Consider the following 22,176-nt stretch of genomic DNA (forward strand, 5'->3'; position numbering starts at 1 on the left):
TGGAGTGAGTTAGTGCTGGCCGTTCACTGTTCACGAGTTCACAGTATCATTCTTGGACCATGTGTATGCAGACTATACATACATTTATCTAATGTAAACTGCAGCCTTTTTGGGGGTTTAATAAATCACACTAGGTCTTATTGCGATTTAAATTGTATTTTGATTAACTGTACAGCCCTAAACAGAATATACTGCATTACATTTATCACATCAAATTTCTGCCCTACTTAAGTATTCATGCGATTTTACTAATGATTGTAAAGTTATTCCAAAGAAAATTCTAGTTTCTACCTTTCATAACGGTCGCTGAGGGCTGATAAGTGCAAATCCATTTGTCTTTATTCTGCATACTTAAGTATAATTCCTTGTTGTTGATCTCTCCTCGGCATAGCAATATTTTAAATGTAATTTTTCAGTCAGCTGTCATTAATACAGCAACCTGACATGCTGAATTTTTGGAAGGAGATGCAGTGATATTGTCCTGGACGGCAATCTACCACAGTGAAACGTGCAATACTTCTGTGTGTGCGCAACATCAACCCAAGATGCAAAGTGGCGAAGGTGAGCTCGCAAGACAGCACAAACATAACGATTGGGTATCTAATTTCAATTTCGAAATAATATTTGATCTTTTAAAACAAAATACCAAAGTAAAAATCAAGCATTTTCAAAGAACATATTTAAAATTAAAACTTTCAAATGTAACGTATTCCAAATATAACTGTGAAAATCAAGCATTTTCCAAACTTTCAAGACTCTGTACAAACCCTGTGAGTAAATGTCAAATTTATTCATAATTTAGTAGTGATCCCTGAGCTTTAATTCTTTATAATTTGATCTCTTGTGCTGCATAAAAGATTTTTTGTATTTATACTTTTGCTGTGTAAATGTGTGTATTGTTCATTTCTTCATAATAATTGGCCTTCAGTGGAGAAATAAATTGCACTGACACTTTTATGAAAAGTAAATTATACTGGTTGTTTGCTGCAAACGTCAATCATTCATGTGCACGTGCTCGTAAACTAATCATAAACTCAGCATCAAAATGCAAGTTTAAACAACAGCTAAACCTGGGTCTAAATCAGACTTTAAAACATGCAATCCTTAATCTAAAACTAAACCTCAGTCCAAATGAGCCTCTAAACCTGTAATCCTAAAAATAAAGCTGTCTAAATATGGCTCTACATGTATAAACCTTCAAGTAAACCTAAAGGCCAAATTATACTTTGTGCGTCCGCATTGTGGATCTCTCCGCACGCAGTATGCATGACATAAATTTCTTCATAATCCATTGAAGCGCGCCGGCCAGATTTTCTCGACTCGTGGACATGGTTTTCATCTGTGCGCATCTAAACCTTAGTTTAAATGAGCATCTAAACCTTTAATCCTAAAACAATAGTGGAACATTGGTCATAAGTGTGCCTCTAAACCTGCAATCCTAACACTTAAGCTAAACTTCAATCTGAATGAGCTTAAACATTTGTTTTCAGGCTGAGAAAAGACTTTGTTTTTTTTTTCTGTTTTTTTTCTGGTGAACATGTAAGTTTTAAATGGTGTCAGCACCATTATTCTAATCCACCTTGAGATCAGAAATGGCAAAAAAAATAAAATAAATAATTCTCTAGATTTACCTGATGTTCTGTTAAATTAAATTCAATAATCTACCACACAGACAAGCAGCACCCCATAAACAGCACGGAGCCCATTTTTCATGATTTTAAAAATGCCATTATCTGTTGTTTTAATAACGGCTGATGTCAGAACATCTGTTTTACACCAACACTTTGATTTGTGTGCAGTATTCTGGTGGATATTTTCAATCAGTCTTATAATGGGTGAGAGAGTTTGTGGTGTTTGAATGTGCAGAACTCACCCACGGCCAGCAGGGGTTGATAGTGGCTGATGTTCTTGGTGGTGAGCGGTGGGCACATGCGGAGGGAGAAGGGGGGCAAAGGCAGGCCAGACAGTAACCCTGTCAACAGGAACTTCAGATGCACTTCCTGTTCTCCAACCATGGGTCGTGGGGGGTCCACTCCAGAAATAAGACTGTGAGCTGGAATAAAGACCGATCAGAGAATTGATCTAACGCAATACTGAATGACACAATAAAGCAGTTCCAAGAGGCTGTCAGGTGGGAATAACATTTTAAAAGGCCCAGCTGCCGGTTGCACCAAACCCCTTAAGTTTAGAAAATCCTAGTGACTAAGGATTTTTTAGGGTGCTTTCACACTTGGTTTGGTTGCTTGGTCCGAACTGGAGTTCAGTTACTCCTTTCCTGCAGGTTTCTTTTCGCAATGTATTATTTGGGTCTGAACCACGGTACAATACGATGGCATCATCAACGTGAGCACCACCATGAGTCCAAGTGGCAGCTGTAACACTGTAACTAGGTTGCGACTCAGGAGAAGTTGCCATCTGCAGCCAGGACCATGCAAAGACGCAAATTATACAGTGCTCTCCATATGTATTTGGAAAGTGAGACACTTTTACCTCATCAATAGTGGTTTACTTCTGCAATTTAGTACGATTTCGTTCATATCAGCAGCAAACTACACTGGATTTCGTACCCCCAGACCACTTTTTAAGCATACTTGGGAGCAGTTCATATGTGCACACCCAATTTCGGAAAACAGCTTTCACATCAACCCAACGAATCGAACTTTGACATCACCCGGACCCGGGAGCGCACCAAAAGTACTAGTGTGAAGGTGCCCTCAGCTTAAAGAGGTTTGTTGCAACCAGGCTCAGATCATGGCAAACAGGATTTCTGTCATATACCAAGCAGTGTTGGGGAGCAGTTAACTAAAAGTAGCACCGCTACTAACTTAACTATATTTCTCAGAAGTGTGACAGTAGTTCAAATATTTTCACAATATTTAGCTTTTTATTTACAAGCTACATTTTCCAATGATTAGCGCTGTACCGTCACAAAACACTAGATTGTTTGCGAAAGCAGCAACGGAGCTGAGGGAGTTATCAATCATGCTCTCACCTAACAGTTTCTTTCATGTAGCACTGGGAAAAAACAAATAATTTAAGTGAATTGGTTCTTTGGGACAATTCATTTAAATGAATCAGTTAAAATAAATGATTCCCTTAAATTTAGCATTGGAAAGTCTGATTCGTTTTAGTGAGACTGTTCTTTTTGATGGTAATTGTAAATGAACAAGTTCACATAAATGATTAATTGATTCACTTGAGCCCCATGCAGTCTTAAAAGGACTTTGCTTTCTTTTTTATGTGAAATATTTAGTTAATTGGTGCTGTTTATGCAAGTATAAATGTGTTCAATAAAAAAAAAAAAAAGTTTTACTATAGTAATATTGCAGTAAGTAACCATAACTGTTTTATAAAAAAAAAATTTTGTTTGTTTTTTTTAGCTCCAATGTAGTTAGCTACTTTTTGTAAGTAGCTTGTAGTGAAGCTAACTACTTTTTTTAAAAGAGTAGCTCGACTGCAGTTTAACTATTTTAAGTTATGAGTAGCTTGCAGCTTGGGAAACTACAGTATCAAAGTAGTTTTCCCCAACACTGATTCCATGCCCAATTCCCAATGCGCTCTAAGTCCTCGTGGTGGCAGAGGACAAATCTCAGTTGTCTCCGTGTCTGAGACCGTCAACCCACGCATCTTATCACGTGGCTTGTTGAGCGCATTACCACGGAGACACAGCACGTGTGGAGGCTTCACGCTATTCCCCGCGGCATCCACGCACAACTCACCATGCGCCCCACCGAGAGCAAACCTGTGATAGCAACCACGAGGTGGTTACCCCATGTGACTCTGCCTTCCCTAGCAACCAGGCCAATTTGGCTGCTTAGGAGACCTGGCTAGAGTCACTCCGCACACCCTGCATTCGAACTCACGACTCCAGGGGTGGTAGTCAGAGTCTTTACTCGCTGAGCTACCCAGGCCCCCCTAGGGTGCTTTTTTTTTATCAAATACATTTTTTTTACTGACTGAAACATATAAGAAAGAAAAAACACAACATATATACATTGAGACAACATTTAACCCACACTATTACCCCTCCCCAATCCCCAGCCCCACCCCGACCCCCATCAAACACCCCTGTGGTCACAAAATAGAACACACACACACAAAAAAAAAAAAAAACATTATAATATACACAATATTGCAAAAAGTATTCGCTCACCCATCCAAATAATTGAATTCAGGTGTTCCAATCACTTCCATGGCCACAGGTGTATAAAATGAAGCACCTAGGCATGCAGACTGCTTCTACAAACATTTGTGAAAGAATGGGCCGCTCTCAGGAGCTCAGTGAATTCCAACGTGGTACTGTGATAGGATGCCACCTGTGCAACAAGTCCAGTCGTGAAATTTCCTCGCTACTAAATATTCCACAGTCAACTGTCAGTGGTATTATAACAAAGTGGAAGTGATTGGGAATGACAGCAACTCAGCCACGAAGTGGTAGGCCACGTAAAATGACAGAGCGGGGTCAGCGGATGCTGAGGCGCATAGTGCGCAGAGGTCGCCAACTTTCTGCAGAGTCAATCGCTACAGACTTCCAAAGTTCATGTGGCCTTCAGATTAGCTCAAGAACAGTGCGTAGAGACCTTCATGGAATGGGTTTCCATGGCCGAGCAGCTGCATCCAAGCCATACATCACCAAGTGCAATGCAAAGCGTCGGATGCAGTGGTGTAAAGCACGCCGCCACTGGACTCTAGAGCAGTGGAGATGCGTTCTCTGGAGTGACGAATCACGCTTCTCCATCTGGCAATCTGATGGACGAGTCTGGGTTTGGCGGTTGCCAGGAGAACGGTACTTGTCTGACTGCATTGTGCCAACTGTGAAGTTTGGTGGAGGGGGATTATGGTGTGGGGTTGTTTTTCAGGAGCTGGGCTTGGCCCCTTAGTTCCAGTGAAAGGAACTCTGAATGCTTCAGCATACCAAGAGATTTTGGACAATTCCATGCTCCCAACTTTGTGGGAACAGTTTGGGGATGGCCCCTTCCTGTTACAACATGACTGCGCACCAGTGCACGAAGCAAGGTCCATAAAGACATGGATGAGTGAGTTTGGTGTGGAAGAACTTGACTGGCCTGCACAGAGTCCTGACCTCAACCCGATAGAGCACCTTTGGGATGAATTAGAGCGAAGACTGCGAGCCAGGCCTTCTCGTCCAACATCAGTGTCTGACCTCACAAATGCGCTTCTGGAAGAATGGTCAAAAATTCCCATAAACACACTCCTAAACCTTGTGGAAAGCCTTCCCAGAAGAGTTGAAGCTGTTATAGCTGCAAAGGGTGGGCCGACGTCATATTAAACCCTATGGATTAAGAATGGGATGTCACTTAAGTTCATATGCGTCTAAAGGCAGATGAGCGAATACTTTTGGCAATATAGTGTATATATATATATATATATATATATATATATATATATATATATATATATATAATTAAAACTAAACCTCTCTCTCTACACCCCCTCCCCGAGAGTCCCACTAAATACCTGCCCCACTTCCTAGCAAACAAATCTCGAAGCCCAAGCCCTCTGCTCGACATCTCCTCAAAAGCCACCACCCTCCCCATCTATGCACACCACTCCGGAAATGAGGGAGACCCATCAGACTTCCATCCCCTTAAAATAATCTGCCTGCCAATCATAATACTGGACAGGACCCAATTTTATGTGTGTTTGTCCCCCAAATTTATGACCGCCCTATTGCCCAGAATACAGAGTCTGGGGCAAAATTAAATTCGAGTGCCCAAAATGTCACATATGACACTCTAAACCTTCAACCAAAACTCTTGGATCTTAACACACACCCAAAAAACATGGGTTGTGTCTCCATCTTCTGATTGGCATTGCCAGCAGGTGGGTGTGTCTTTAAGACCAAGCCTATACAATCTAGAGGGGGTCGAATAGAATCTATGTAAAATCTTGAATTGCATAAGGCGAACCCTTACATCTCTAGATGCAGACTTGACATTTTTTTTTAATCCTATCCCACACTCCCTCCTCCAATACCAAGTTTAAATCTTTCTCCCATAATCTCTTGAGAGAAGCTGAAGTTCCGTCCCCCAGACTCTGAATTAGTTAGTTAGTTTGTTTATTTGTCCCCGTAGGGAAAATGGGTTTGCAGCATAATCACACAGACATCAGAAATCACGATTGGCATATATAAACAACATACAAAGTATCAAAAAAATAAATAAATAAAAAGGAATAATGAATGAATGAATGAATGACCAGACCAGCTGGTCATCAGTTAATAGCTATTACAAGAAGAATTTAAAAATGTAACTGCATGAGGGATAAAAGATAATTTGGACCTGTTTTTCATACAACGGGGAACACAATACCATCGGCCAGATGGCAACAATTCAAAAGCAGAGGCCAAAGGATGCCTCTTGTCACTCAAAATATTATTTGCCTTATTTAACACTCTCTCTTTATAAATACTTTCTATACTCGGTAACATAATCCCTAACAATTTCCTTTCCATTGTTACCACTATCCTTACTGATTTCTTCTGTACCTCGGCAGCATTACCATACCAACAAATAACACAGAATGTCATAACACTTTCAACAAATGCACCATAAAACATCAAAAGCATTCTGTTGTGGACATTAAACGGGAGTAATTAGAAGGGAGTAATACACTGATGCCTCATGACCTTTTCCAAAAGCAGTAATCACCTTTCCCAGAGTATCTGCCTCTTTAGGGGGGTGTATGCTACTCCCAAAAACAATACAGAGCAGGTGGCGCAGCTGTAAATACCTATAGAACTGAGATCTGGGAATCCCAAAATGTTGAACCAAATTTTCAAAAGATATCAATACTCCACTCTCATATAGGTCACCGAGTGTATTAACCCCCCTCACAATCCAGTCTGACCAGCAGAAAGAGGACTTATTAATACATAATTTAGGGTTCAACCATATGCTTGAGGCAACATTTAAATAAATGTCCGAATGAAACACTGGACACTTTTGTCCATACCGAGTGCAAATGCGAGATAACTGGGTGTAACTTAACCTCTCCGGTTAGTTTGATAGAAAGGCTTTGCAAAGGCGAAATAGGGTAAGAACCTCCTGTTCAACACAAAACCAGGAAGGGGCTCTCTCAGGTGGAAGCGACCAATGGGCCAAATGTCTGAGACTGAATGCATAATAATAAAACAGAATCTTGGGTAGGCCTAGCCCACCTTTGTCAATCGGCCTATGTAACTTATTGAAATGTAATCTGGGAAGTTTACCATTCCAAATGAAGAACTTCGCTATGCTATCAAATTGCTTGAAATAAGAGAGGGGGACATCTACAGGGAGAGACTGTAGCAGGTAGTTGAATTTTGGAAAACAAGTCATTTTAATAACATTAACCTTCCCAATCATAGATAAATGTAATGAAGCCCACCTGTCCACATCGCCCAAAAACCTTTTTATTAAAGGGTCAAAATTAACTCCAACTAAATCACATAAATTTGCTGTGAATAAAATGCCCAAATACTTAATGCTCTGTTTGGGCCACTGGAAGGCACCTGGCTGGAAAGCTGTTACTGGGCAGTATGCTGTCAGAGCCAAAGCTTCGGATTTACACCAATTAACTCTGCAACCTAACTCTCTTTTTGGCAACCTAGGGTGCTTTCTTAATTTGTAAAGTGAGAAAATATGTACTGCCATTGTACTGAATTCAACCACCACAACATTTATTCACAAGGTTTCATGACATTTGCATGACCTTTCCAGGCATTTTTTTAAAAAATTATTATTCTTTTGTTTTAGATTCGAATATTTAAATTCGATATTGAATTATTCAGACTGATTTGTGAACCATTTTGACCTATTCATTAAGAAGAGCTGACACATAAGAATGATTTTCATCAGAAAGACAATTTTCATGAATTTTCCAAGCCTGGAAATAAGGGTGGTCTCACAAATAGTCAGTTTTACAAGATCCAAACCCAGTTCAGTTAAAATGAACCAAAAGGAGAACCAGCTGCAAATGACCTCAGTGCTTTTAAAAGAGCACCCAGATTCTTTTTTGGTCCTTTTAGCATTGATGTGGTCTCAGACCCTTTGCTGTTCACACCACAGCTCCTTATAAGAACTCAGACTCCATGGGAGTCATGATTATTTCATTTGGCTAACAATAAATCGTCATACATATAATTGTGATTATGCTGATAAATGGTCATACTTCTTAAGGTATACTGTATGTGTGCTTAATCTCATCTTATGTAGTAATGTATTCATATTTAACTTGGAATCACATAATAGGGCTATATGATTTCCTTCAAGGTTTTAAAAACTTAAAATATTGCACAGGGATAGAATGACATAAATTATATTTTAAATAATAAATAATAATTAAATAATTCCAAATACTTGAAATACATCTGTCTTTTTAGTCAACATGAGGACTTCTAATCTATTCTATTAATATTATACAACAGTAATATATTTCTGTCCTAAATTCTTCACTTTCACATTATGATAAGGGTCTCAAATTAAACCCAAGAAACCTTATTTTGCATGAAGGAAAACGAAACAAGATCCTATGACTATTTGAAAATGTGTTTCTCAACAGAAATAAAGCGGTGTCTCCTCATTCGTGTCATTACCACAGCGTGTGTTAATGGACCCAAATCATTTGCCATTACGCGAACATTGAAGTGAAACGTAGTTCTTTACTTTCACTATCAAAATCCTCGCTTGTATTATAGAGGGAGAACCTTAGCAAAAGGCGCATGCATCACAGTGCTTCAAAGTGCTTCATCTTTATGTGCACTTCAGAAGCTGTTCTGACGATGTGTCCGGTCTGTGGTTCATTTGGAGTGCTCAGATAACGACAAGACTGGAAAATGAGGCACGACGCGGCCATTGAAATCATGGCATTTCTATATTTGCTTAAAATTCCCTTATTTGGACAGTAAAATGTGGGACAGTGGGAACCCTGTATTAAATTATTTCCTTTTGTGTGCCACAGAAGACAGAAAGTCATATGGGTTTAGAACAGTATAAAGGTAAGAAAATATTGACAACATTTAAATTTTTGGGTGAATAATTCCTTTAAATTTTGGTGTTTCCATCACACAAAACTACTGTATGACTTCAAATGACTGGAGCTTGACTACACTTATCCCTATTCAGTTTCATTATACGGAAATAAATGTCCAAAACTTTATTCCATAATTCGTCTTTTGTGTTCCATGGAAGAGAGGAAGTTGTACTGGTTTGGAATGACATGAGGGTAAAGTAACTGAAAAGGAAAGAATTAAAATGCAACAAGAGTGTAGTATATGGCCTCTTTAAAAATGTGAGAAGAGATCAAATGTGTTGGTGCTCTCAGAAGTGTGAGACACATGCGTATGCAGATATTTGCAAATGTATGCCATACATAAGCGTGTGCATACACGCTCACACTTTCACATGACAGCCTGCGAACAAGTACACACTAGACAAGCACATCAGGCTTGAGTTCCAAATCCTCCGTGCACAAAAAACGAGAGGAATCACTCATCGATGCTATTCGATGCCTTTGTTTAAAGACATAACAGGAGATAAACCAGGCCGTAGATTACAACAGTGTTATCAGTGGTGGGCTTCTAAGAGGTAAACATAAGATATGCAGACAAAAGCCGCCTGCTGAAAAGGACAGATAGCAGAGCGAAGCCTTGGGGTCTTCAGCCTGGTAATATCTCCTCAAGTCAAGGGAAAGAGAATGAAGCTCAGGGGACTGTTTAAATGTTTTATATTTAGGTTCCAGTAGAAAGCAAGGACAGTGTGTGTGTGTGTGTGTGTGTGATGGCTATCTTACCAATCATTGTGTTGAGAGAAAGATCCGGGATGCATTTCTGGTTCTGACATAAAGGTGTCCCACAGAAATTCACAGGGGAATACAGAGGCGGCAGGCCAGAACTAAGAGAAAGATGATGTATGATTGGGTAAATCTCATGAAAATTTGTTTAAAGGACCAAAAGATATTCTGCATTGTGACATTTTCATAAAAATTAAGCATTATTCCTCCAAAATTGTCATTGTATTGCTTTATTTGGACGTTTTACATTTGACTTTGCTTATAATTCTCATTATTCTCGATGTGATACTCATTGGATTTGCATTACTGTAATATTCATTTTCTGGCTGCATTACAGTAAAAAAACAAACAAAAAAAAATACTGTGATACAATAACTGTTTTATTAAATACAACGAGAATTAAATGCCGTAAACGTATTTAACCCCAAATCAAAGAAAGAAAAAATATAATATTAAATTATATTTGCATAAAGAAAACGAAAAATCATTAGTACACACCTCCAAAAAAAATTTAAATCCTAGTGCACGACCAAAGAAAAAAAAAAAGTTTAAATAGAAGCACGCATCAAAATCAGCACACTGTTGCCCCCAAAACAATTTAATGACCTCACCAAGAGATAAACGAATGTGACTTTTCGAGCTACATGATCTTCATAAGAATGAATCTCTTGGTAAGGTCATTAAATTGGTTTGGGAGCAACAGTGTGCCAACTTTGATACGTATTTTTATTGATACATTAAGAAAATGAAGCCTACATTTAGGACCATTAAGATTTTGTGCATTGTGACATTAATTTCAGGACACATAAGTACATTTTACCACAAAATTCTCATTACAGTAACAAGTCTCAACATTTTCCTTTACTATTCCCATTGTTTTCAATAATGAATCTCATTACCATAACACAGTATGTTACAAAGACAATTACGGGAAAAAGATGCTGTTGTACAAATATTTATTTTTATTTAATTTTTTTTATAAAATAAGCAGTACCCAAGAAAGTACTACTATGATGCATAAATACTTTACAATATTAGTAATATATTACATAAATACTTCACAATATTACAATATATATATATATATATATATATATATATATATATATATATATATATATATATATATATATATATATACATACATACATACATACATACATACATATCACACACACACACACACACACACACACACACACACACACACACCACCGGTCAAATGTTTTGAAACACTCATTCTTTATTATAATTTTTTTGCACATTTTAGAATAATAGTAAAGTCATCAAAACTATGGAATAACATAAATGGAACTATGGGAATTATGTTGTGACTAAACAAAATCCAAAATAAATCAAAACGGTGTTATATTTTAGCATCTTCAAAGCAGTCACCCTTTGCCTAGAATTTGCAGACATGTACTCTTGACATTTTCTCAACCAACTTCTTGCGGTATCACCCTGGGATGCTTTTTAAACAGTATTGAAGGAGTTCCCATCTATGTTGGGCACTTATTGGCTGCTTTTCTTTATTATTTGGTCCAAGTCATCAATTTCAAAAACTTTTATTTTTATTTTATTTTTTTATTACATTTTAGATTTATAATGAAATAAATTAATATGGTGGCACAATTATATTTTTGTCTACAAAACTAATTTCAAACATTTAATCATATGCCTTCAAATCAAAAGATGTTTAAGATCATGAGAAACATTTCAGTCAAGTGTTTCAAAACTTTTAACCAGTAGTGTGTGTTTTCTCCAGAAGGTAGTAAGCGAAAGTTCAGCTGTTTGGGCAACATGGTTATACAGATATCAAACCACACTCACCAACAGCAGACAAAACAAGATGAGAACACGTTCTTGCGATCAAATACAGCTTTATGGAGCGCAAATACAAACACAGGGATCTCAAGATGTGTTTTTCTTAGCTTCAAACTATGTTTAACTAGACACAGCAACCTAAAAACTTTGACGCGACGCAAACAAGACACTCCAAAAGCGCCTGACGCAGGTGTGCATTGACGCGTCCTTAGAAAATCCCTCCTAATAAATCTCGGACTGATTGACGAATTCAATTGCAAAATGGATTGAAAGACAGGCAGATGACATAAGTTCAATAATATGGAAATAAACAAAATATTGCCTACTAAAGCCACTTTTTGGTAACACTTTACAATAAGGTTCTGTTTGTTAACATTAGTTAATGCATTAGGTATCATGAACAAACAATTAACAATATATTGTTTACGGCATTTATTAATGTTTATTAATAAAGATATAATTGTTGTTTGTAAGTTCATGATGCATTTACTAATGTTAACAAACACAACGTTTGATTTGAGAAATGTATTAGTATATGCTGAATTAACTAAGATTAATAAAAGCTGTAAAAGTATTGTGCATTGTTAGTTCATGTTAACTAATATTATTAACTAATGTTAACAAATGGAACCTTATTGTAAAGTGTTACCTTTTTTTTTTTAATGCTTTACTCATGTGCCACAATGATGTAATGCATTTTAATTATCTATACTATAATTTTTTATCATATATATTTTATTTATAATGATTTAAATAGAACTATTATTTGATTTAAATAGAAGTATTTAATCATTATTTATAGAATTATTGATATTTGAGGGGCTTTCTAAGCAAATATTTATGTATGCGATAAATTGGCAAACCCTGTAATTAATTCAATTAAACATTTTAATTGACTGACAGCCCATATATATATTCAACTGTATGTGTGTATATATATATATATACACACATATATACAGAAGTTTACATACACTTAGGTTAAAGTCATTAAAACTCATTTTTTAACCACTCCACAGTTTTGGCAAGTCATTTAGGACATCTACATTGTGCATGACACAAGTAATTTTTCCAACAATTCTTTACAGACAGATTGTTTCACTTTTAATTGACTATATCACAATTCCAGTGGGTCATAAGTTTACATACACTAAGTTAACTGTGCCTTTAAGCAGCTTGGAAAATTCCAGAATCTTTGCTTGACATCTTGGGAAAATCAAAATAAATCAGCCAAGACCTCAGGATAAAAATGGTGGACCTCCACAAGTCTGGCTCATCCTTGGGAGCATTTTCCAAATGCCTGAATGTACCACGTTCATCTGTACAAACAATTGTATGCAAGTATAAACACCACGGGACCACGCAGCTATCATACCGCTCAGGAAGGAGACACATTCTGTCTCCTAGAGATGAACGTAGTTTGGTGCGAAAAGTGCAAATCAATCCCAGAACAACAACAAAGGACCTTGTGAAGATGCTGGAGGAAACAGGTAGACAAGCATCTATATCCACAGTAAAACAAGTCCTATATCGACATAACCTGAAAGGCTGCTTAGCAAGGAAGAAGCCACTGCTCCAAAACCGCCATAAAAAAGCCAGACTACAGTTGCAAGTGCACATGGGGACAAATATCTTACTTTTTGGAGAAATGTCCTCTGGTCTGATGAAACAAAAATTTAACTGTTTGGCCATAATGACAATTTGTGGGCAGAACTGAAAATGTGTGAGAGCAAGGAGGCCTACAAACCTGACTCAGTTACACCAGTTCTGTCTGGAGGAATGGGATTGTGGAAGGCTACCCAAAACGTTTGACCCATGTTCAACAATGTATAGACAATGATACCAAATACTAACAAAGTGTATGTAAACTTCTGACCCACTGGGAATGTGATGAAAGAAATAAAAGCTGAAATAAATAATTCTCTCTACTATTATTCTAACATTTCACATACTTAAAATAGTGATCCTAACTGACATAAGACAGGGAATGTTTTATACAATTAAATGTCAGGAACTGCGAAACGTTTAAATGTATTTGGCTAAGGTGTATGTAAACATCTGACTTCAACTGTATATATATATATATATATATATATATATATATATATATATATATATATATCATACATACACACACACACACACACACACACACACACACACACACATATTTACATTGTGGTAATGAGAATTGGTGGGTAAAATTTTTAACTGCCATGAAAATAATGTCACAATGTACAGTACAAAATCTTAATGGCCCTAAAAATGTCTTCATGTACTCGATGAAATATATTCAATTTTATTATATTATATTATTTTCCAAAAGACTAGCCTCATCTGCACTTGGTCAGACAAAAATGTAGTCCTGTCCCAAACTCACACTATTGGTTAACCTAGAGATTGATATGTCAGACCACTCAAACAAACGAACACACTTCACCTTAATTTCAGTCAGACAGCATCTTGAGGCAAATCTACAAATCTTAATATTGTGAAGGTTCATTGCATCAACATTAGAATTATGTTTTAGTTTAAGTTTTAGTTTAATTTTTTTTATTACTACTTGACAGTGGACATTTTATCAAAGTACCCGTATACTATAATTGCTTTGTTTTATATGCTTAACTAACCGTACCTCAGGTTGGATGAAGATTTACTGGCATGGGCTTTGAGCTCCCACAGCATTACTCTGCCATCACTGACCACTAAGGCAGCGCTGTTCTCATTAACAGGGCAGATCACCACACGGTAGGGCCGCACCGTCTTAGTGATGCGGATGGCGTCGCACTGTGAACGGAGGTCGTACACCAGCTCCTGCGTGCTCTGTTCAGGATCTGTCACTGCATCAACACAGAAGATGGTCGGTGTTTACAGGAAACTCTAAAACACATCCCTCATCATTAAGACATAATTCACCAGAGACTGACTACTAGCAAATATAAAATGGAAAACATTCTAGCTCTACAATCTTATTAGATGATCCATGTTAAAAGTTCTGTAAACATATTGAAGGGCTCTTTTCTTTTTTACAAGCTAAAAGAGCACAAAAGTGCTTCAGCCTTCCTGATCCTGGAAAAAAAAATTTCCAATGGGATTTAAAAAAAATCCTTCATAAGAGCTCCAAGCCATGAATCAAACCAACCAACTCCGAGGTAAATCACAACATTACAAATGTCTTTAATGAGCGAACAAACTATGATCCCATGAAGCATTGCAAATGATGTAATCTGATTAAAAATGGTACAAAAATATAAAACTATTGTTTAAAAATGGTTGATAAGAATAAAAACAATATATTTTTATTTTACAGCAAAACATTCAGATATTTGCTAATATACATGTAGTTTGAGAGTGTAGGAAGATAGTGTAATTCACAGTGTGTAATGGGAGTGGGCAGTCGCCGCAGGGCTTGTTTGGCGCAATTTGTTTGCTGTGATCATGGGTAGAGTAGTTCTTGACAAGAAATTCTGTTATTAAACATGATGATTTTTTATTAGATTTTTTTATTAAGTTGAAATAACGCAGACTAATGGCTTCAACAGAAGCATATACCATTGTTTAACAACCTCGGATCTAGCAGTAGGTCTTTATTTAAAGGTTTTAAGAAACCTATGAAAAAAAATATTATGGGATTTTTACTTCCGGAGCCAGACTGTTGCACTCTATAGTCTTTAGTTTATGATATGATATGCAGCTTGCTATTGCTAGTCAGTTAATAATTTAAGGCAAAGGAATGTCCCTTGCCTTAAAGGTGCTATATGTAATATTTTTACTGCACTAAATCATAAAATGACCATAATATGTCATTAGAGGATTAGGAAAAATGCTAAGTTGATACACTGGCTTCTTCGATAACAATGCTACAGCCAGTATATTCTACTTTGAAGTTTCCATTCTGGGCCGGAATTTCTGTTTATGTTTTGGCCTATGTGATCCCGCCCACTGTCCACTCACCAATAGTATTTTGACACTGCCGGGTTGCCAGATTTGAACAAGTTTGCAGGCAAACAACATTGTGTACTGCAGCCATGGAAGCCAGCAAACGAACTGGATAAGAGATAACAGATTCCACCTGACCTAAAAAGCCTCGCCATCCGTCTAAAAACCACCATGACCAGAGGCGTAGTAAAACAAGGATAAATACTGGAGATGTCTTTGGAAGATGGAGACAGCTTAAAGCCCAGAAATCCTTTAAAACAGATGCTGAGTTGGCTAATTTGCATGTCAACATTCTGGCAACCCGCATGAGCTTCAAGTCTGGGATGGGGCAGACAACTCTCCAATATTTTGAATTTAGCCTGCAGTACCCATTTCAAACGCTTGTTGTCAATCTTACATATAGCACCTTTAAATTCTGAAGATAATTTTATTAGACAAAAACTAACTGGTCAATTCTAGCTTTGTAAACCCGGCATTTGCAGTGAAAACGTGGAATTTAACTTCACATATAAAGTACTCATTGCCATTGTATTGAAGCATTTGTTTGTATAATCACAAACCCCAGTAAATAGAATCTGGACTTTATACATTTTCAGTCTAGACAAGGTTTTTTTTTTTTTTCCCATTTTAGATCAGCTAATGAACTTGCAGTACAGACATGGCAAAAAAGGACAGTGAGCACTTTGTAAAAACTTTGTGAATTGAAATGTACAATCCAGAAATAATAACACAGAATCACAGAATCTATAGGGGTTGGCACTCCAAAAAAATGGAGTTACGGATGCGACATCTCTTTGTTATGGATGTGACAGTTATGAAAGTGGTAAAACATGCAGACTTTGATCTCTGAGACATCGGTGTGATATCCATCAAGGCTGCATGATGGATTGGAATAAGACTGAAATTGCAATATGGCATTGTTTGATTACTAATCCACAAAAGACTGCAATTTAAAATATAGTCTGCATTAAGTGCTTCAGTCAGACATGTATTAGCAAGTAGCGCTCTCTAGAGGGTGTGTGCAGCATACGATGAGTAGCGCATCAGTATTAGATGGTGAAAATGTTTCTCTTATACAATTCAAATCTCAAGGTTTATCAAAATAATCCCTTCCCAAATGTTGGCTTTAAATGCAATACAACTGAAACAGTTTAAAACTATAAAGAGCAGTCTATTGTATATGAATCTCGGACGGACAGACGGACGGGCAGGTCTTTCTTGCCTGTTTCATCAGGAGAAAGTGTTGTGGAGCGACACACACGCAGTGTGATGCAGCCGTTCTCGTGGAGGCAGTAGAGAGCATCTCTCTGAGCACAGGGAATTACCTACACACAAGACAACACAAAAAAAAAAAAATGTGTTATTGAAAATAAATGTTACTGAGGCAAATGTTTTGCTCCCAAAGTAAGTCTTGTTATTATTGTTATTATGTGTTGTTTTTAATGTCTGCATGCAGCATTAATGTCTGTACCAAGCATACAACAAAATTTAACAAACCACCCCTTACAAAAACCTTGTTTCAGTAGCTCAAAGTCAAATGCCTATTAAGGTACTAAATAATTATTAGTAAAACTTTTATAAACATTTACACAGATGAATATTTTCAACTTTACACTGGGTACTGCAAAAATATGAACAAATAATTAATCACTAATTTGTAAAGATGTGTAAACAGTAAAAGCAAGCATGCATACCCCAACAAACAAACACAAACTGTGTGGCTTTTACAGACCGCGGTAACTAATTAGTTGGGCATTAATTAATAATTTTTAACAATAAATAGTGTGTAAAGTGGTGAAAAATACTAGCAATTTCTGAAAACATTTGTAAATGTAAAAAGTGCATGAGCTCATTTACGAATCATTCAGAAAAACGGTATACAAACAAAAATGACTCGACTTGTCCTCTCCTTATTTGGAAAAAAGTTGTGTGAAGATTCTTCAAAACTTCTTTTGTGTTTCACATAACAAAATAATAGCACATGGGTTTGTAACGTCATGAGGGTGTGTAAATAATGACATAATTTTTATTTTAGGGTAAGCCACGCTTTTAAAAGTGACTGTTTTGCATATTCAAACCGGCATGTCTCTGTATGTATGTAACTGGCTGTATGTAAATTGAAAAGTAAAAACAGGTGAAAATTGGTGGGAATTTGTGTGCTGGTAATAGAACAACTAGGAAAAAAAATGGGTGGCATTGCATGTGAGCTTTTAGAGAGAGAGAGAGAGAGAGAGAGAGAGAGAGAGAGAGAGAGTGTGTGTGCGTGTGTTTGTGTGTACATGTTTATCCTACATTGTGAGGACCAAATGTCCCCACAAGGATAGTAAAACCTGAGATTACCTACCTTGTGGGGCCCAGCCAGTGGACCCCAGGAGGGAAATGGATTATTAAACATACTAAACGATATTTTCTTTTAAAAATGCAAAAAGGTTTCTGTGAGGGTTAGGGGATAGAAATATATAAAATGCATGGAAGTCTATGGAGAGTCCCCACAATGATATAAAAACAAGTTTGTGTGTGTGTGTGTGTGTGTGTGTGTGTGCGTGCGTGCATTGCTGGCTTATGCCAGGCTCCCACGGTCAGCCTAGATTCAGAGTATCTGAGTGCCAGCAGCTGCACAATCAGTCATGCAAATTGCCTTTCTGACATGGGCTTTATGACACTTAGCAACACTAAGTCTCATAGAGGGAGAAAGAGTGAGTGTGTGTGTGTGTGTGTGTGTGTGTGTGAGTGAGAGAGATTGAGAGTGAGAGAGAGAGGGAGAGAGAGAGAGAGAGAGAGAGAATGTGTTCATCAAAATTGTGGGATTGAGGGAGGGCATGGAGCTGTAAATAAAATTTCATACACAAAAACACTTAAACGCACAGTTCAGAATATACACACTGGCATTATCTTTTTGCATTTGGGTCATTCTACAAAACAGATGCCATGTGTTCCTCATATACATCCACTGCTGTTAAACAAAGTAGCATTTACATAATCAAAAATACAGCCAAAACATATTAAATTAGCAAATTATAGTGTGTTTTAAATAATGGTAAGTACTGTATAATTATTATAATAATTAAACATGAAATTATAACATTAATACGTTATTTCATCTTAAACCTGTGATGGCTATCCTTATTTACACAAGTTTTGGAAACCTATAAATAAATAAACCATTTAATGTGAAATAAACATGTTCCGGTCTCTTATGAAAACACTGCGTGAACCTGAAATTGATTTCTCTCTTTTTACTTTCTTCTCCAAGCACATACATTTGTTGCAATAGGCTGTATATTATTTAGGCATTGTAGCAGCGCTCCAGACTAAAAAATGACTTAGGAGCTGTTGGGCCTCATGTGCGGTGGGTCTCATAAGAGACAAAGGCAGGCCTACACACAATCATAAAGCCTGACTGAGGCCTGTAGGAACACTCAAAGCCTGATAACAAAAAACGGCAGCAAAATCAAACAAAGGGAGTCAGATTACAGATTACAGATCCCATCAAGCCTTGCTCACTTTATACCTAGGTGTGAAATTCTGAAGGATCAAACTCAACTCCTATTGGATGAAATGCACGACAGAACGCGTTGCTCAACCATGATGTCATCGAGAGTATAAAACCCCGGAGATTCCTCCTAAGCCTTGCTTCCAGCGACAGAATTCACCGCGTCTTGTTGCAGCCCTGCTGCTCCCAGGTGTAGCCTCGCTGCCCAAGGAAGTAAAGTATGTACCTGAACTTTGGCCATACAATCTCCATCTCGCTGGACGAGCCAAGATTCTCCGTGTTCCACCGAGCACACTAACGGATCCAAAGGAGACCGCTGAGCAATCTACGTCTCACCCTTTTGCTTGCAGAAGTGAAGAAAGAAGATTTCTCTTCCTTCTTCAACCGAGTTGATTTCACGGATTTCTCCGCCAACTCGCCATACCGCCCACTGACAGAGTGAAGAAACGGCCTCCCATCATCACCCGAGCTTCGAGGAACCAAGTCGGAGTCCAACGACAGATGAACACACATTCTACCCTCGTCCTCACGTGACTCAAGTAAGAGGTTTACATCTGGGTAGAGATAGATTATTATAGTGTGTTATTCTTGTGTATCAAGGTTATTGCTTGTACAGTTTACGGACCGCCAAGTCCACTCATTGCTGCTAATACTCAAGGTATTACTGTAACTTACTGTTACCATGACTAAGATTTGCTGTGTTGTCGTCCAACCACGTTGGGCTGTTGGTGCATTTCCGCCATCGCGGGTGAGACCGGCACACTGAGTTTATCCATTAAAGAACCAACGCCCATGGCGGACAAATTACGAGCCGTTCACCGTGTCTCTGAGTGATAAAACTAATGGTTGCCATCTCTCCCACAATCACTAAACCAGCTTCGCTGCCATCACCCCGCTCTCTCTCTCTCTCTCGTACTAACCGCACACACGACACCTTACAAACAAACCCACATTTGGCGATCACTTGGCGATAGAGCTCAGCTTTGACCCTAAGTTATTGTAACAGAGGAGACACGTGTTAAACGGGCAGATGCATTAACCTCTCTCCATCCACATTCTCTGGCCGGAAACCTCGCGTGACGCACTCTCCATGAGAGCCACACCCGCCATTTTGTGCACTCCTTCTCTCCTTACACACACCCACAGGAACGCGCACAGGCATGCACACACACATACACACCCACACACACACCCACACATTCACACACCTCTACCTTCCTCTCATGTATTATAGGCTTTCTGTTACCATATCTAATTATGTAACTGTTTAGTTTGTAGTTGGAAGTCAGAAGTTTATCGACTGCATTGTATTGATTATTAATTGAAATTACTGCATAAATACAATTTGTTATACTTTAAAGAGAAGTGTTTTGGTGTTGTTCTGCATGCACCTGTGCCACAGGCTGGCAGGGGATGTCAGTGCTCAGATTCAAGCCTTCATTGTTCCTCTTCTGAATGTCGATGTTCTCTGGACGTTGACTTTCCTAAGAGAACAATCCTATATTGAGACTGCTATACTCTCTGGTTATTTGTCCCTGATTCCAGGGTGGTGCCCCAGCAATATTAATTCTTATTAACATTCTATTGATTTTGATCATTGATAGTTATCTTTGATGATTGTTGATTTGAAGGATTAATTAAGCTAATGTTGATAATCAATGTTCTGTTGATTTTAATAATGAATAATTATCTTTGATAATTATCAATTATTGATATTAACCAAACTCGCTCCTGAACGAAGCCCCAACAGAGCCATTGGCTCCTAAACTGAAACATTAAGGAGCCAAATGGCTGTTTTTAGTAGCCAATTCACAGAATTTCTCGATTTAGATTGCTGTTCAGGAACAAGATAGAAAGCCAAAGAAAAGTCAGCCAGCTGTTAAGCCATTCATCGAAGGTTTAATAAACAGTATATATACAGTGCATCCGGAAAGTATTCACAGCGCTTCACTTTTTCCACATTTTGTTATGTTACAGCCTTATTCCAAAATGGATTAAATTCATTATTTTCCTCAAAATTCTACAAACAATACCCCATAATGACAAAGTGAAAGAAGTTTGTTTGAAATCTTTGCAAATTTATTCAAAATAAAAATAAATACATTTTAAAAAAAAATCACATGTACATAAGTATTATAGCCCCCACATAGAAAGCGATGCGAATGTTCACCATTAGCACATTCATGCCTTTTCAATAGGTGATGCTAATAGACAAGCAATTTACCCCGGTACGGTAGGTTACACAAAGCACCTTTCAGCTGGTCTGCCCTTCAACCATCACAGATGAGAAAAACTACTTGACAAGTTTGCTAAACAAAGAAACCAAGGCAAGAAAACAAGTTACCACATTGAGAAAAGAAAACGGATATCTCTACGAGCTACAGCAGCAATGACGAATTTGTTGTTGATTTTCTCAATATTGCTCAACAGTTCTAATTTGCTCAACAATGAGAAAACATTCGAGACATTTTCACAAACTATTTCAGTTCATCTGCTGGACAAGCTGACTGGCAGTATTATTATCTGTAGACCATTTCAAGAACGTAAACAATAATAAAGGAATTAGAATGCTACTGTGCATGTTTGGCCCTGAAGCATTTCCGATAGCAGAATTATACCCTGAACTATAAAAAAAAAAAAAACACAAAAAAAAAAAAAAAATGACTAGCCCGTACTTTTCAAGCTAAAACAGAACAAACGAGATTTGTGCAAAAACTGAAAATAAACTATGATGAAAATAAACCAGATCATTTAAATGAGACTCTGAGTCAACAAATTTGCTCAAAGAACATCAAACACTTACCTGAAGAGACTTATCCAGATGTATTGTTGATACTGAGCAAGCCTACGTGAGAGAGGCGATGGAAGTGTGTCATAGTTTATCCATCCATCCAGCCAGCCAGCCAGCCAGCCAGCCAGCCATCCATCCATCCATCCATCCATCTTCAACTGCTTATCCGGGACCGGGGTCATGGTGGCAGCAGACTAAGCAAAGGAGCCCATGTGTCCTATTCCCTGGCTCCAGCTCATCCTGGGGGATTTCAAGGCATTCCCAGGCCAGCCAAGAGATACAATACCTCTGGGTATTTTCATGGGGCCTCCTCCAGGTTGGCTTTCCCTTAGTGTGA

The 22,176-nt window shown here is 37.8% G+C and overlaps 1 protein-coding gene across 3 annotated transcripts in view; it reads right to left on the reverse strand.

Moving 5' to 3' along the window:
* Nucleotides 1–22,176, reverse strand: part of wdr11 (WD repeat domain 11) — a 175,367-nt gene that overhangs the window by 99,036 nt on the left and 54,155 nt on the right. For all 3 annotated transcript variants that reach the window (XM_051650869.1, XM_051650868.1, XM_051650870.1), the window contains exons 7-10: nt 16,778–16,880; nt 14,252–14,456; nt 9,793–9,893; nt 1,874–2,053 (exon numbers count right to left, since the gene is read on the reverse strand). In XM_051650869.1, coding sequence (XP_051506829.1) covers nt 1,874–2,053; nt 9,793–9,893; nt 14,252–14,456; nt 16,778–16,880 — 589 coding nt within the window. The remainder of the gene's footprint in view (nt 1–1,873; nt 2,054–9,792; nt 9,894–14,251; nt 14,457–16,777; nt 16,881–22,176) is intronic.

This window comes from Myxocyprinus asiaticus, chromosome 23 (assembly GCF_019703515.2).
Source record: "Myxocyprinus asiaticus isolate MX2 ecotype Aquarium Trade chromosome 23, UBuf_Myxa_2, whole genome shotgun sequence".
In the NCBI taxonomy this organism is placed as follows: domain Eukaryota; kingdom Metazoa; phylum Chordata; class Actinopteri; order Cypriniformes; family Catostomidae; genus Myxocyprinus; species Myxocyprinus asiaticus.